The sequence below is a fragment of the Propithecus coquereli genome, unplaced genomic scaffold (assembly GCF_000956105.1).
Source record: "Propithecus coquereli isolate 6110/MARCELLA unplaced genomic scaffold, Pcoq_1.0 Scaffold543, whole genome shotgun sequence".
NCBI classification, from domain to species: domain Eukaryota; kingdom Metazoa; phylum Chordata; class Mammalia; order Primates; family Indriidae; genus Propithecus; species Propithecus coquereli.
This window is the reverse complement of record NW_012151319.1, coordinates 738,827-754,566: the sequence shown is the minus strand read 5'-3', so window position 1 is coordinate 754,566 and position 15,740 is coordinate 738,827. Positions and strand designations below refer to the sequence as shown.

General features: G+C 38.6%; 1 protein-coding gene across 1 annotated transcript in view; it reads right to left on the bottom strand.

The window, feature by feature from the left end:
• Positions 1 to 15,740, bottom strand: part of WWC2 (WW and C2 domain containing 2) — a 197,905-nt gene that overhangs the window by 55,497 nt on the left and 126,668 nt on the right. The window contains exons 5-6 of the mRNA XM_012657458.1: positions 6,461 to 6,540; positions 1,597 to 1,726 (exon numbers count right to left, since the gene is read on the bottom strand). Coding sequence (XP_012512912.1) covers positions 1,597 to 1,726; positions 6,461 to 6,540 — 210 coding nt within the window. The remainder of the gene's footprint in view (positions 1 to 1,596; positions 1,727 to 6,460; positions 6,541 to 15,740) is intronic.

Here is a 15,740-nt window from a genome sequence, read left to right as displayed (position 1 = left end):
AAAATATGTTTCTTACTGTGTCAAAGTGGTTTAAAAGTCACAATAGCTATCTAATGTCCTTTCTAGCTCTATTGTCAATCTTTGTATTTGCTAATCAATTATTCTATGTACTTTACTAATTGAAATCTAAGCTTTTAATTTAATCTGGCCTGCATATGAACCCAAAATTTACAGGAAGAATCAAAGATGTCCTAAAATTGTTGAATTATAAGGTTCCAGTAGAAATTTGTTCAAGTTCTATAAACTTTTTTTTTTTTTAAGGACCCATTACGTGCATTTCAGGAATTACTGATTTAATTAGCAGGATAATTGGGGAACAAAAACAAAATATACATAATAAAGTCTTATATGTATTATATATATGTTAAAACCACATATTCTGGAGCAAGACTGCCTGGGTTTGAATCCCAGTCTTGCTACTTACCAGCTGTAAAACTTTAACTTAGTTTTTCTGTGTTGCAATTTCCTCAACTATAAACTGAGGATAATAATAATGCCTACCACTAGGGGTTGTTTGGAGGATTAAGTGAACTATTTACATGCAAGGCAGAAGAGTATCCGGTACAAAGTCAGTACTTCTAAGTATTGTCAATTATTACTGTTGTCTTTTCTATTAGTTCTCTTGCAAGTTATTTTAAAATTCCCAAAATGCAAAATTATATGAATCTAAGAATATTTACCTATATTCAACTAACATTTTGAAAACCAATATGAAGGAATTAAATACAGTATTTAAATGTAGATGTTCTATTAAGAATGTAAAAATCACCATTCACCTTTCGCTCTAACACTTTCCCAGAGATGTAGACTAAATTCTTACTTGGGTAGGTAAAGAACTCCAAATATCTGAAACCAGAATCTTTAGTGCTTGTGATAATTATTAGGTGGAGGGAAGGGAAGATAAGGAAGAGAGATACCCTTAAAAACAACTTGACTGTATCTGATAAGTATAGATACTCAGAACACTGATCACTAAATGGCTGTTCTGTTTTTTCTACACGCAAGGCTGTATCAGCAGGAGTTATAAGACCCACAGGTTGCAGCTTTCCTACGGTAACTGAATAGGTATCCCCTAGCTGGGTGAACATTGCCCACACTACCCTTAGCTAGCACCTCAGAATCACCTAGGTCAGAAAGCAGCTTTCCCATCTCCTCATATAGCCTCACCCCCAAAAGGTATATGCTCTACCTACTGATGGTGGGTGAGGTGGCATTTATGCATGCCGGGCTTAGAATCACTGGTTTAGAGAACCCTATTTATCTGGGTCCCATATGAAGTTTTTAGCTAATTTCAGGGTGCACCAAGATGCTAATCTCCTCATACGGGCTCCAGGATCCACCATCCACCATCTCAAAAGACATCCAAAGGCTGCCTTCGATTAAGCATATCAGAAGCTTGGAACCAATCTATTCTCTTCCAAGGCAGCCAGGTTGCCTTGGTGCCTGTAACAATCTCCCATGGGGCTCGATTCTATACTAATGGGGCAGAGGTGGTACAAGGTCATCGAGAATCTGAGGGAGAAATTCTGACTCGAGGAGAGTTTCTGGAGCCTCAGAAGGTAAAGGTTTGACTTAATAAAATGTTCTATAACATACCTGCATCAGATCTTGTTTCTCTTTTTCTCCTGAGCTAATAGCCTTTCTGATGGATTTCAGTTCAGTTAGAATGGCTTTGGCTTCACTAAGTTCATACCCACTCTGGCCTCCAGACATTTTTTTATCAATTCTGTCAAAAGAGAGAAAAGAAAAAAATCAAAGAGTGACAGAGTACAAGTTAAACAGACAGTAGGAATTGGTTTTTGGATGGCCTTAGTTGGCTGATTATTTTACTACTTGACTCCTACACCAGCAATTACCTTTTCAGGCTGATTGTTTCTCCTCCTTTCTCTTTTAATCACATCCAGCTAAGACTTCTCCCACCCCCCACTTCATACACAGTCCATTTCCGATCACTTCTAGGCTCAAATAAAAACATGTCTTTTTGTCTTCAGTCTGTTTGGGTGACCCCACTGCGGGCTGAGCCCAGACCTCATCAAGTGCTGATCCAGATCTCCACCCTGAGAAAGGTGAAGGGCATGGGCAAGTGCTTTAGCACAACAGAAATGCCAATAAACTGCCAGCTAATTTTACATGTGTTGCTGTAATGTCTGTGTAAAACCTAGCACAGGGCCTGCAGCCAATAGGCCTTTAATAAATGGTTAATAAATGAATCATTATTTATACTAGGAAGTATCCTCAGTATTTGGATTGTGTGGTTACTTGTTTCTTTTTAAATATATAGAAAGTATATTTTCTATTTTTATGAAAGTTGTGAGTGGAGATAAAACCGCTTGCTTTGTTGAATGAATACAAATTCAGGAACAAGGCAGAAGGGCAGATGTGTTCATTTTTTCAACTCACACTGAATAAAGAACTCTTCGATGAGCTAATTTATTATTCCCACAGACCTGCTTACCAAATGTCCTTACAATTCACATCATCACCCTGGGATAGAGGATTTCCTGTAACCTCATTCTTTGTGTTTAAAGGGCCCAAACCAAATCGCCCAATTCTTTTTAAAAAATAGTTTAACATTCTTTTCATGACCACACCCCTGGTTCTCCCTGCCTCCCTATGCTATCCAGGATTTGTCAGCAACTCTATACACGTTCTTAGACATATTTTTAGTCCCTCCAGAGAAATGACACCTACAAAAAGAGAGAAAACATTTTGAGCTCATTTGGTTTAAACTATTTAATAATTAATATTTGTTTTCAATATGAAAGGTAAAATCTGAAAAAATAAAACAATGCCATCTTCATCACTCTTGCAAAGTTTACTCAAACAAGTAAGTGCAGTTTGTAGATAACACATTTCCCCAAGTACTATTTTAGTAAATATTTTATGCTGCTGAACAAGCAATTAAAGCCTTAAAGAATCAAGAAAATAAAATAGACTTTATCATAAGGTCATCTGATAATAAAATACAACCAATCAAGTCACAGAATTACACATGCACGCGTGCACACAGACACATGTACACACACACACACAGAGTCTAGGATGGGTGGGGACCCTAGAGATTCCCTAGTCAAATCTCTTCCAAACAAAGAAACTGAGACCAGAAAGTATATGCAAATTTAGGCCCTAAATTGCATAGATACTTAGCTAGTAGGGCAACTATCCTAAAATGACAGATTCAGGCTTGGGGCTCTTACGACTATAACATTTAGGATAGCTGATGGGAACAGTGAAGTACTTTGAATACTGGTTAATTCCATGTATTTGGGAAGGTATCTATCAGTGAAATTTCTGGCTCCCCTAAATATTATATCCACCAACTTAGCTGAGGTAAAGGCTTATTAAATATAACAAGTGCTATTTCCAAATACAGCATTTTGGCATTCTCAAGTGTGGTGCTTTTTAACTAACAAAACAAAACTGATATTTCATGAAATAGCTAGTAATGCAGGTATCTGAAACTGTGTCACAGTGAATTTACAAAACTCGAATAATACAAACTTTATTATTTGAAAATAAAAGCAGGTAAGCTGTTTTCAGAAATAAACTTTTAACATTCAAAAATAAAAGCAGAACTAGTTCAGGACTGCTAATTTAAATTTCAGAGAGCTTTAAAAACAGATGAAAATGTCTTGGTTTTCCCCTGCTCAACAGAATGCCGAACGAAGAGCGAGCTGCCTCAACTCAGCATTCACCGTGGGACCCCTTTTGGTCTTTCTTTTTTCTGCCTCTTTTGAACCTCTCTACTTTATATGTTGCTTTTTTCCATTACTTTTAATGCTTTTCCTTTTTCTCCTCCAATTTTCATTTCCCACGTCTTCTCTCTTTTGACCCTAACTTATCTTAAAATATAACAAGAGCATCATTTGCTGACTTTTAAAATGAAGTACTGTTTTTTGTTCCTAACAAGAAGTACCAATTTTTTTCTTAAAATTTTTTTTAAAGTTCTTGACTTATATGTGCCCTCTAATTAATTTTTGCTCTATATCTTAGTCTCTTTGGAAAGAAAAGATTTTCATTTGCACGCCTTCTCTGGAATGTGTGTACCCTAGAGCCAAACTTTCAGAGTCTGCATATGCTTGTGGCTTGCTGGGTGTTTCATCACTTTCCATTTTCCAATTCTTAATACACACCGGAGGCAGCAAAACGGAAATATGCACCTTCCTGGTATCCATTTACACATAACTTAGCCTATTGCTTAGGCTAAAGTCAAATTTGGGACCATGAACCAAAATGAATAATGTAGAGAACAAAATTATATTTGTTCACCCAGCATAAAACTATTGTAGATGACAGTGGGGCAAGTAAAAATGAAAGCCCGAGCTTAAATTACATTACCAGATTCAACAAAAATATTCCATTCTATTGTAAATAAAAATTACAAAAGCCTACAATGGGATTCTATTTAAATCTTTTCTTGAAATGTATTTTCTGTCATAGCCACAAATAAAAGCCCCTTTATAGTATTCAGGAATGTGGTTTCTTAAAAAGTCTGGTCTCTGGGTTCAATCAATTATCATTCAGTGATACAGCAGTGTGTTGGTTAACATTTGAATAAAAACAGCTTTATTTTGTCTATAGTTAAGCTCAACAGGAGAGGTCTCTGATGTTTGATACCGTATCTCTCTGCTCTTGGTTCAAGGGATTAGAATCATTGCAAGAGAATGCCTGAATTTCTACAACAAATGTCTATTGTTTTCTTATGGAATGTTATTGACAGATTCTTAAACATGCCTTAGATTCCTATAAAAATTTCTTGCAAGCAAACCGCTTTGAAACAATACAGCACTGTTACATCAATATAACAAAAACAGCAAGTTTGGCTAACCTTTAATCCTGGGTGGTGATATGAGTTATAATTTCATGTGCTTTAAAAGTGTTTAACATATGGCTAAAGATTTTGTGACACTCTTCAAAGTTTGTCTTTTCTCCCCATTCCCACCACAAAGCCCTGCTTTATGCTAACAAACAATTACTAAATAAAACATTTATGTCATTCTAGGTGTGCTTGGTTTTTTGGGAGCTCTACACCAGCTGAGGTTCTTAGGACATGGCTGTGCTTGAGAAGCACCCAGGATCTCATAAAATATACCCGGGAGGAGACCAGAAACAGGTATCTTTTAAGATCACCCCAAATTATTCTAATATGAGGTCAGGTTTGAGAACCACTAGATGGGAGCATCTGAAAGAACATCAGGGTCATAATCACATGAGGCAAGTAGGCAAAAAAAGAAGACCGAGCCATAACAGCAAACGTGTGAAATGAGAGTCGTGTGCCTGACTGGTGGGCAAGAGCGTGCTGGGTGTCCCAAGATACAACTTGTCACCCAAACACACAGAACCACCAGCTTACATCTGTTTGGCCAGTGACACGTGGAGTTTTTAGAGGGGGTAACGTCTTGCTGCTGGACTCTCCCAAGTGTCCCAACAGCAGAAGGCAGAAGAGGATTCCGCAGGAAAAAGGAACAGAGCTGGGTACTTTCCAGAGAGGTGGCTCCTGAGACCAGCTGGGCACTGCTGAGGTGCCACTGAGGGAGATGTCAAGAAGAACATGAAACCTGCTTGGGCATGGAACGCGAAACCGACCAGGGAAATCCCTAGAAACACTGCACCGCAACTGGCGGCACCAAGCCCTGCAGCAAGCAGGAGGGAAGTAAGAAGCAGTTGATGGCTTTCAGGGGATACCACTTTCCAACCTCTCTGTGGTCATGTGGCTAAAAAACCACAGGCTGCTTCCCTTCCCCGAGAGACCCTGTGAGGTTAGAAAGTCTCGGGTGTCTGTCATGGCAGGCTCGGCCTCATCAGCAGGGAGAACAGTGGCTTCCATGGGCTGGGAATGGAGAGACTTCCAGATCCTATGCCCTTCTGTCATCTACATTTTCATTTAATCTGGCCTAGCGTAAAGGTACGCCAACAGCCCACCCGACTTCAGTACTGAGCTGGAAAGGACAGGGGACACAGGAAGTGAGGAACATGCCCCAGCTCCTCTGCTGACAGTCCTGACTTGCTCTTGCAGCCCTGAGGTCAGTCAGGGTTAGACTCTAGGTCATCCCTGGGGCTGACAGAGAGGCAGAGAGATGCCTCCAGACCTCGTCCGCAGGCTCCTCTGGGGTCTAGCACAGTCCAGCCAGGCAGGTCCAGCCTCCGGAGCAGAACGCAGACAGGTGCTTCTGTGCCTGCTCTCAGCTCCTTACCACAACCCTAGAGGAGGCTGGCAGGTGTCCAAGAGACAAAGCAAATTTTTTCACTTTGGTTTCTTTGATCTCCAATGATTAATAAAAACTTCGGACCTTTTCAAGTGTAATAGATTTTTCCCAAATTTTTTGTTTTCTTGCTGCAGAGCTCTGAGCTTTTTACTTCATGTTTCTTTGAGAAGTCCCTTAAGTAATCTGTACTTCTATTTTCTTTATATTAGTTAGGGAGCCTATTCTGAAGTCGATTTCAGTATTTTTATACTCACTGTTGCAACGTTTCGAAGCCTTGTTCTTTATAGAGCAGTTCTTGCTTCATCTGTGAGAGTTCTCTCTTCAGCTTTTTAACCTTTCATGAAAAATCAATGTAAATATTAATGTTTGTAAATACCTAGCAACATAGTGCATTGTTTTAAAAGATAATAAATTAGTAAACTATTAACACATAAATAAAGACATTAGTTTAAGTAACATTCACTTTACCAGTTTTTCCTTCACATAAATTCTTTGGAAAGCATATTAATTATGTTTAAATTATCAGTGATGTATATAACTACTATTTACCTTAATTATCTCATTCAGCAACATTCCCATGAGCTGGACATCATCATGGTCTCCTTTTGTGATGAACAGCCAATAAAGCGCGGAGTAAGAACCTCGAGCCACTGCATGTCTGACTCTAAAAGCTTGCACTCGCGCCTTCATTCACGGCGCCACTGGCCACCCCTGTTTCTCGGACATGCCCAACTGATGCCTGCCTCAGTGTTTCTGCATAGGCTGTTGCCTCTGCCTGAAAAGCTCTTCCCAGGTCTCCAGTGCTTGACTCCTCATCACTCTGAAGTTGGCCAAACACTACTTTTCAAGCAGGACTTCTCTCACCACGTTATCCATGCTATGACTGTTTTATTTAGATCATAGCACTTTTCAAGAGTTGAAATATCCCATGTACTTGGGTTTTTTTTGTTTTGTTTTTAAGAGACGGGGCCTTGCTCTGTCACCCAGGCTGAAGTGCAGTGGCCCGATCATAGCTCACTGTAACCTTGAACTCCTGGGCTCCAGTGATCCTCCTGCCTCAGCCTCCCGAGTAGCTAAGACTATAAGTGCGTGCTACCACACCCTGCTAATTTTTTAATTTTTTGTCAAGAGAGGGTTTCGCTAAATTACTCAGGCTGGCCTCCAACTCCTGGCCTCAATTGATCCTCCCACTGTGGCCTCCAAACTGCTGGGATTACAAGAATGGGCCACCTCGTCCAGCCTCCTGTGTACTTGTTTACTATCTGTCCTCCACGGGAAAGTAAGCTGCATCCCACCAGCTATATCCTGAGCATCTAGAACAGTACTATGCAAACAGTAAATGATAAATATTTGTTGTCTAACTGCTAAAAAACATTTTCTTCCTGTTGGCAAATATATTCTTTGGTAATAACGATGCTAAAATTTGACAGATCAGAAAAATAGCACATGCCTGGTTTAGTCATGAACTCATAAAGGTCTTCGCATGACAGTTAGGAACTCATTTCCATATGTTAAGTTATAGCCTTCAGTGTTAAACACATTCTGTTGTGCAGTAGTTTCGTGTGCTTTCAAATTTGTATTGCTTATTTATTTTACTCATTCCACAAATAGTTATTGACTCTCCATTACATGTCAGGTCCTGGGCCTGAAGTGTTAACAAAACAGGCATTATCCCTGCCCTCATGGATCTTAATGGAGCACTGGAGAAGCCAGATGAGCCAAATAATCACTGGGCGAAATAAATCTTACCAATGACCAGAGATGCTACGAAAAAAAGGTCAGGATAATTTGAGATGTAAAACGGGGACGAGACCTAATTGAGTCTCAGCAGCTGGATGAACCCTGTCTGAGGAAATGACGTCTAAGCAGACAGGGAGAGTAGTGGGGGTTCACTTGGTAGATGAGGGTTCTCCAAAGGTAAAGTTTGTGCAAAAACCCTCACAGGGGAGGGAGACTCATCAAACCTGTGGAATTTAAAGAATGCACCCTCCTGCTGCTGGATTCCAGGGGGTGGGGGGGCATAAAGTGGGATTGGAGAAGGCCTGATTATAAAGAGTCTTGAAGCCATGTTGAGGATTTCTAAATCTTAGCCCAAGAACAATTAGAATCAAGGAGGGATTTTCAAGCATGATCAGCCTTGTGATTATAAATAATCACTGTGACAACTCTGTGGCGACAGAACAGAGACACCAGCCCACAGTGCAGGCACATGGGCAGGTGTGATACAGCAGAGCCCAGAGGAGGAATACAATGCAGAGGTGGAGTCGGCAGGACTTGGTCACGGGCTCAGTGAGAGCATGGGGGAGAGATGTCATGAAGATCACATTCCGGATCTTGGCTTGCCAGCCCGGTAGGTAAAAGCATTTTCCCGGAGAGGGGGACCAAATTTGGGGGTAAGGATCGAGGATTTTCTTTAAGACATTTATTTTGGGGATGTCCATGAGACTTCAAAGGCAACTGGAATATGTGGACTTGATGTTCAGAACAAGTGTCTGAACTAGAGATATAAAATTAAGAGTCACTGGCATAGAGAGATGGTATTTTAGATGCATCAGAATAACTGAGATCACCTACAGAGGGTGTGTAGTGATGAGAAGAGAGTTCAGGAACAAGCCCTGGGCATCTTCATTATTCAGAAGTCTACCAGAGGAAGAGGCAAAATATACTGTGAAGTAGTGGTAAGAGAAGTAGGAGGAACAAAAAGAGCATTACAGAATATAAGAGAAAAAGTCGAGGGGGAGACTAGGCCCTTTGAGGAACCAAACGCTGAGGACAAGCTGTGTAATACTCAGTGTTTGTATCCCTTGAGGCGCAGTGCTTTGGATAAGGTAGACAGTCAATAATTTATCTGTTGAATTTATCTTAATGTAACAGTTTGTGCCCTAAGGCATTTATATTTTATTAGGGAATAGAAATTTAAATAATTATACTTCAAGGCCCAGCTTATAACTACAAAGAGAGGTGTAAACAATTCTGTTAGAAGCCAAGGGAGGAGACGATTACTTATGGCACGAGGATGAGGGCTGACCTCGTGGAGGAGATGCCTGAACTGGATTCTGAAGGTGCTGTAATTCTGACCAAGGGCAACGAGCTCATTCACAGTATGTCATGAAAACAAAAACATTTCAGTTTTAATATTAGACTATTACCATGTCAAAAGAACCATCAGTAATCAAGAGCTCATTCCACAAGTACTTCTATTTTGGACAGCATTCTCAAGTGCTTTTTGCCAAAAAGGCAATAACACTTTTATCTTAAAAAAAAAAAAAAAAAGGAGTTAATAAAAAAAAAAATCAATAACAACACAAATGGCTGGGCTGAAACCTGTCTTTACCTTTGAAAACACAGTTAATAAAAACAATGGTGATAATGAGCCCACTTATAACTGAATTGGGGGGGGAACCAAGGGCAACACACGTAACCTAAACATCTGTATGCAGCATGATTCATAATAGCTAAGCTGTAGAAATAATCTAAATGTTCAATGACAGATGAATGGTGAAGAAAATGTAGGACATACACGTTATGTACTATTATGTATTATTCAGCCTTAAATATTATATTATTTATTTTATTTATATATTATTTATATGTGTTATATATTATATATGATATGTTACATCATATATAATAATGATGTAACATATCATATATAATATTATTTACATATTATTCAGCTGGAATATTATTCAGCCTTAAAAAAGAAGTAAATGCTGCAAAATGTGACATTGATGAACTGTGATGACATCATGCTAGGTAAAGTAAGCCAGTCACGGAAGGACCAGAACTGCATGATTCCACTTACATTAAGTATCTAAAATAGTCAAACTCATAGAAGCAGAAAGTAGAATGATGGTTGCCAGGGGCTGGGGTGTGGAGGAAAGAGGGAGTTGTGCAAGGGTATGTTCAGTTATGGAAGATGGAAGTTCAGAGATCTGCTGTGCAACAGTGTATCTATAGTTAACAGTATTATATTGTATACAGAAAAATTTGTTAAGAAGGTGGATCTCAGGTTAAGTGTTCTCATCACAATAAAATAAACATTGGAATTTAAAAAAATCTAAAATTAACTTCTGACAAACAGAGACTCTCCTCTGTTTAGGTGATGTGAGGTTTTATTGTATGTTGTGTGACAATCATACAGGAAGCTAACCTATGCATTCTTTTCTTCTACATTATTTAGTTTACCAGAAATCAGCTATAAGCTAGTTTTTATTTTGAGGAGTCTTCTTAGTGGATTACCTAAATGATTATTGGCTCCCAAATGTCAATGTTGCATTTTATTATTAATTACTATGAAAAAGTTTGCTCACATTATACTGACATGTGAAAACAGATATTATTTCCAACCAGACATTATTTCTAATTGTTTTTGGTTTTATGAATATAGTCATAACTAGTAGTTCAACAACTTTTCTTCTCTGAAACTATTTGACATCATTTTGGCTATTGGAGGATCAGTATTTCTATTCTTCTCTTCTCCCACCCACCCTCAAATGTAGGACCTAGAATTTTTAAAGCAAATGTCCTTAGATTACAGCTAAAGGATTAAGCTAATGCTGACTTGCAAGGTTAGCATAATGTAGACTCTACTAAGAAGCGACAAGGAGAGGTAAATTCAGGAGCACCTTTTATGTATTCCAGGTATTGTGTTAAATATAAATGCCTATTTTCAATTCTCAAAACTACTCTATTAGATTCAATTTTAATTCTCATTTTATAGGTGAGGAATCTGAGACCTAAAGAGAAAAAGTAAGCAAACTGCGGGAGGTTACACTGCTACTAGGCAGCAGAGACTAGTCTAAAACCCAGGAGAATTTTTTAAAAAATACAATTATAAAAGTTTAGTTATTCATGGCATCATGATACATGTAAAACCAAAGACAAATGAGAATTATAGCAAAACAACCTAAATAAAATCTATGACCCTTATTTTACCTTAGAAACTTCATTGTTTCCACATACCATCTGGATTGACGACATGAACAGCTCACAGGCCCTAGAGCCTGCGTCTTCTCTTAGTTACTGACCTTTCTGCAGCTGTAGCCAACCATCTACTCTTACAGAGCCATTTCTAGTGAATCAAATCTCACAACCCAGAGTCATAAATTGGAGGCAAGAGATTCATGACTTTTGCACATTTCCTGCCTTCCATACTGACTACAAAAAGCAACTGACATTTTAACTTGATTTCAGTTATCTCTGAAAACCAGGAAGATACTGTGATTAAATGTGATAAGTATGACTAGAAATCATAGAGCTTCTTGCCACCTCTTCCAATCCCAGTGTAATAAGTTTTATTTTTAAAAAAGGAGAAAGAAGATGACAATGAAGAGAAAGTAAATTCTGGAAACCTGTAGACCTCAGAAGTATCACAAGACAGGCAGGTTTCAAAAGTGTGCCCTACAAGTGAACCTTGCAACGTTAAAGCTATAATGAGCACAATGGTATTTTACTAATGATTACCTTCCCTTTTCACCATTTTCTCCATGGTCTTGAAGGGAGCTCCTTAAGCAAGCCAATAAAGGGCAACTGTCAGCTTGCTCCTTTGGGAATCTTTCTCTTGGCTACCACGTCCACCTTGCTAAAAGTTGTTAAAAATCCTCACTACCCTGCCTCATCTCTACAGGCACCTTTAAGGAAAATGAGATGTCAACTCCAGATGGGTAAAGAATTAAGACTAAAAGTTTTTAAAATTTTCCTAAAGAATAGAGGAAAATAGAATCCCAGATGCTCCTAGAACCATTTATGATGACTAATAAATGGATTCTATGATTAGAAACAAAATGGTCAAAATACAGTATTTTTAAAAAACCTTTTGTTTGGGGGGGGCAAGGGCAACATACGTAACCTAAACATCTGTACCCCCATAATATGCTGAAATTAAAAAAAAAAGAACTTTAATAATAAAAAAAAAACAAAAAAAATCTTTTGTTTAACAATAAAAAGGAGGTAAAACAAAAGCCAATGAGAAAAATTTTATGATATATACTATCTCAAGGTACAAATAATAGATAAAAATAGGGAAGGTCAACGCTAGATCTCCACAAATAATTTATTTTTATTTGTTTTTTGAGAGGCTCTCGCTTGGTTGCCCGGGCTAGAGTGCAGTGGTGTGATCATAGCTCACTGCAACCTCAAACTCCTGGGCTCAAGCAATTCTCCTGCCTCAGCCTCCCAAATAGTTGGGACTACAGGTGCATGCCACCACATCTGGCTTATTTTTCTGTCTTTTATAGAGACAGTCTAGCTATGGGGATCGGGCTGGTCCTGAACTCCTGGCCTCAAGAGATCCTGCTGCCTCAGCCTCCCAAAGTGCTAGGATTACAGGTATTAGCCACTGTGCCTGGCTCTCCACAAATAATTAAATCAGCAAGTTACTCTGCGACCCAGCAATTCTGTTTCAAGGCATATATCCAAGAAAAATGAAAATATGTAACTACACAAACACTTATACACATATATTCACAGTAGCATTATTCATAATAGCCAAAAAGTAAAAACAACTCAAATAACCACCAATTGATGAGGGGATAAATAAAATGTGGTATATCTGTATCATGGAATATTATTTGTCAATAAAATGAATGAAGTACTGATAAATGCTTCAAGATGATGAATCTTGAAAACAATTATGCAAAGTGAAAGAAACCAGCCACAAAAGATCATATGTTATATGATTCCATTCATACGAAACGTCTATTAACAGGCACATCTAGAAAGAAAGTGTTGGCAGTTTGGGGCTTGGGAGTGGGGTAGGCAAGCGGAGAATGGGGAGTAACTGCTAAAGCGTACAGAATTCCCTTTGGGTGGCAAAAATGCTCTAAAATTAGATTGTGATAATGTGTATATAACTATGAATATACCATTAAATTGTATATTTTAAATGGGTAAATTGTACAGTAACATCTTTCTCAATAAAGATGTTAAATTAAAAAAAATAAACTGACAAATGGAAAGAGAAAAGGTAGATTACCACCAAAAACACAAACAAATCACCACCTAACAAAGACAAAATCAAAAACCATGATACCATTATATATCAATTAAACTAGCAAAAAATAAACACAAATGATAAAAACTTGGTCAAATGTCTCCCGATTTCAGATGAACACCCAAACCCTTTCGCCGTGGTCTTTAAGGCCTGCAGGCTCTCGGTGTCTTCCTCTCATTGCCCTGATCAGCTCTCACTTGCTCTCCTGCTACTCTGCCCATCCTCCCTCTATTGTGGCCACATTTCTTCAAGTGGATCCTTGAAGGTCCCACACCTTCTCCTCCATCAGGACCTTTACACCGACTCTTCCCCACCTACCTAACGTTTTCGCCACCCCGCCCAGTCTTTGTTCCCATGTCGCCTTCGCAGTGAAACTTTCCCTGAACACAACACTCAAACGTGTAACCAGCTCTCCTTCCTTCCCCACACCGTGTTCTACAGGACTTATTCCTGGTTGGATCGATTTAAAAAAAAAAATAAATCAACAGAAGCCGAATTTATCAAAATGCTTTCTCTGTATCTATTGGAATGATTAATTATTTCCCTTCACTCTGTTAGTAGAGTGAATCATTTTCAAATCCAAAACTGTACTTTCCTAGGCTAAGTCCACATCGGCCCTGATACATTATTTTTAAATGCTGTATTTAGTTTACCAATATTTCGCTTAGGATTTTTGCTTCTATGCCTATGAACATGGCTGGCTTCCACATTTTTTCTCATAGTCTTGTCAGACTTTGGTGTCAGTTATGATAGTCTCATCCTGAGGGTTTCCCTGGGATTTCTTTGATAGCAACAGGGCTATTCAGATTTTTTCTTTCATCTTCAGTCATTTTTGGTCAACAATATTTTAATAGGAATTAATCATTTCATTTTAAAATTCAAATGTAATATTATAAATTTTCTCATAATGGCTTATTTCTTAAGCATTTGTAGTTTTATCCCTTTTCATTCCTTGTAGTTTTTTTATTTATTCCTCCTCTCTCACTTTTGAGTCAATCCTGACAGGCATCTGTCAATTTTATTATTCTTTAAAAAAATCGTATTTTGCTTTTGCTGGCCTCTCTAGCATAGCCATGTTTTCTATTTTGATAATATCTGCCTTTAACTTTATTTTCCTTCTACTCTCTTTGGACTTACTCTGTTGCTCTTGAGTGCACTGCTCATTAATTTTAAGACTTTCTTCTTTTCTAGTATATGCATTTAAGCCTGTAAGTTTTTCTCTCGCTACACAACTAAACTACAGGCTTTTTTTGATTCCCCAGTTTTTTCACTCTTGTCCTTTTTTATTCCAGGATCCAACCCAGGAGCCACGTTGCATTTGGCTGTCAAGTCTCCTTAGGTGCCTCCAGTCTGTGACAGCTCCTCCCTCCTTTGTCCAAGTTTTACTTACCAATTTTAGCAAAGAGCATTCATAAGTGTGTAGTTCTGGACTTCCAAATTGTGCCGCTTCTAAGTTTTCTAAACTTAGAAGTATAACATATATAATGAAAAGAAAAAAACCTTCAGCATACTACTCAATGACTCCAAAGTTAAAACACCCACGTAATGGCCAATGGTTGAAGAAACAATACATTATCAGAAACCCAGAAGTCATTGTTGTGCCCCTCCAAATTACTAACCTTTCCCTTTTCTTCAAAGGTAACCACTATCTTTTTTTTTTTTTTTGAGGCAGAGACTGGCTGTGTTGCCCTGGCTAGAGTGCCGTGGCATCAGCCTAACTCACAGCAACCTCAAATTCCTGGGCTCAAGCGATCCTCCTGCCTCAGCCTCCCGAGTAGCTGGGACTACAGGTATGCGCCACCATGCCCGGCTAATTTTTTCTACATATATGTATATATTTTTTTTTGTCCAGATCATTTCTTTCTATTTTTAGTAGAGACGGGGTCTTGCTCTTACTCAGGCTGGTCTCGAATTCCTGACCTTGAGCGATCCACCCGCCTCGGCCTCCCAGAGTGCTAGGATTACAGGCATGAGCCACAGCGCCCAGCCGGTAACCACTATCTTGACTTCTAACTCTCGAAACAGTTTGTCTTTTTTGAACTTCATATAAATGCAATCATACAGTGTGTATTCTTTTGTGCTTAGCTTCATTCACTCAGCATTGTGTCACTACATGCAATCATGTTCATTGATTTTCATTTCTGTATAATGTTCTCCATCATGACCATACAAAATGCATTCATCCATTCTGCTATTGATACACACTTCAAGTTTTAGCCTATTACACTATGAGCATCCTGTTCACAGGAGTGGAGCTGCGTGGCAGTAGGTAAGTGTATGTTCAACTTTATTAGGAAACGTCAGTTTTCCAAAGTGATTGTGCCACTTTACTTTCACCAGCAGTACAGAGTTCCAGGTGCTCTACATCCTTGATAACCCTTTGTATATTGTTGGTCTTTTTTATTTTAGCTCTTCTGAAGCAGGGTGGTGTTTTTTAATGGATTTCTAACAAATTCATTATAGTCAGAGAATGTGGCCTGACCAATACTTTGAAATTTATTGAAGCTAGCCTGATGGTCCAATATGTGAGTCAGTTTTCA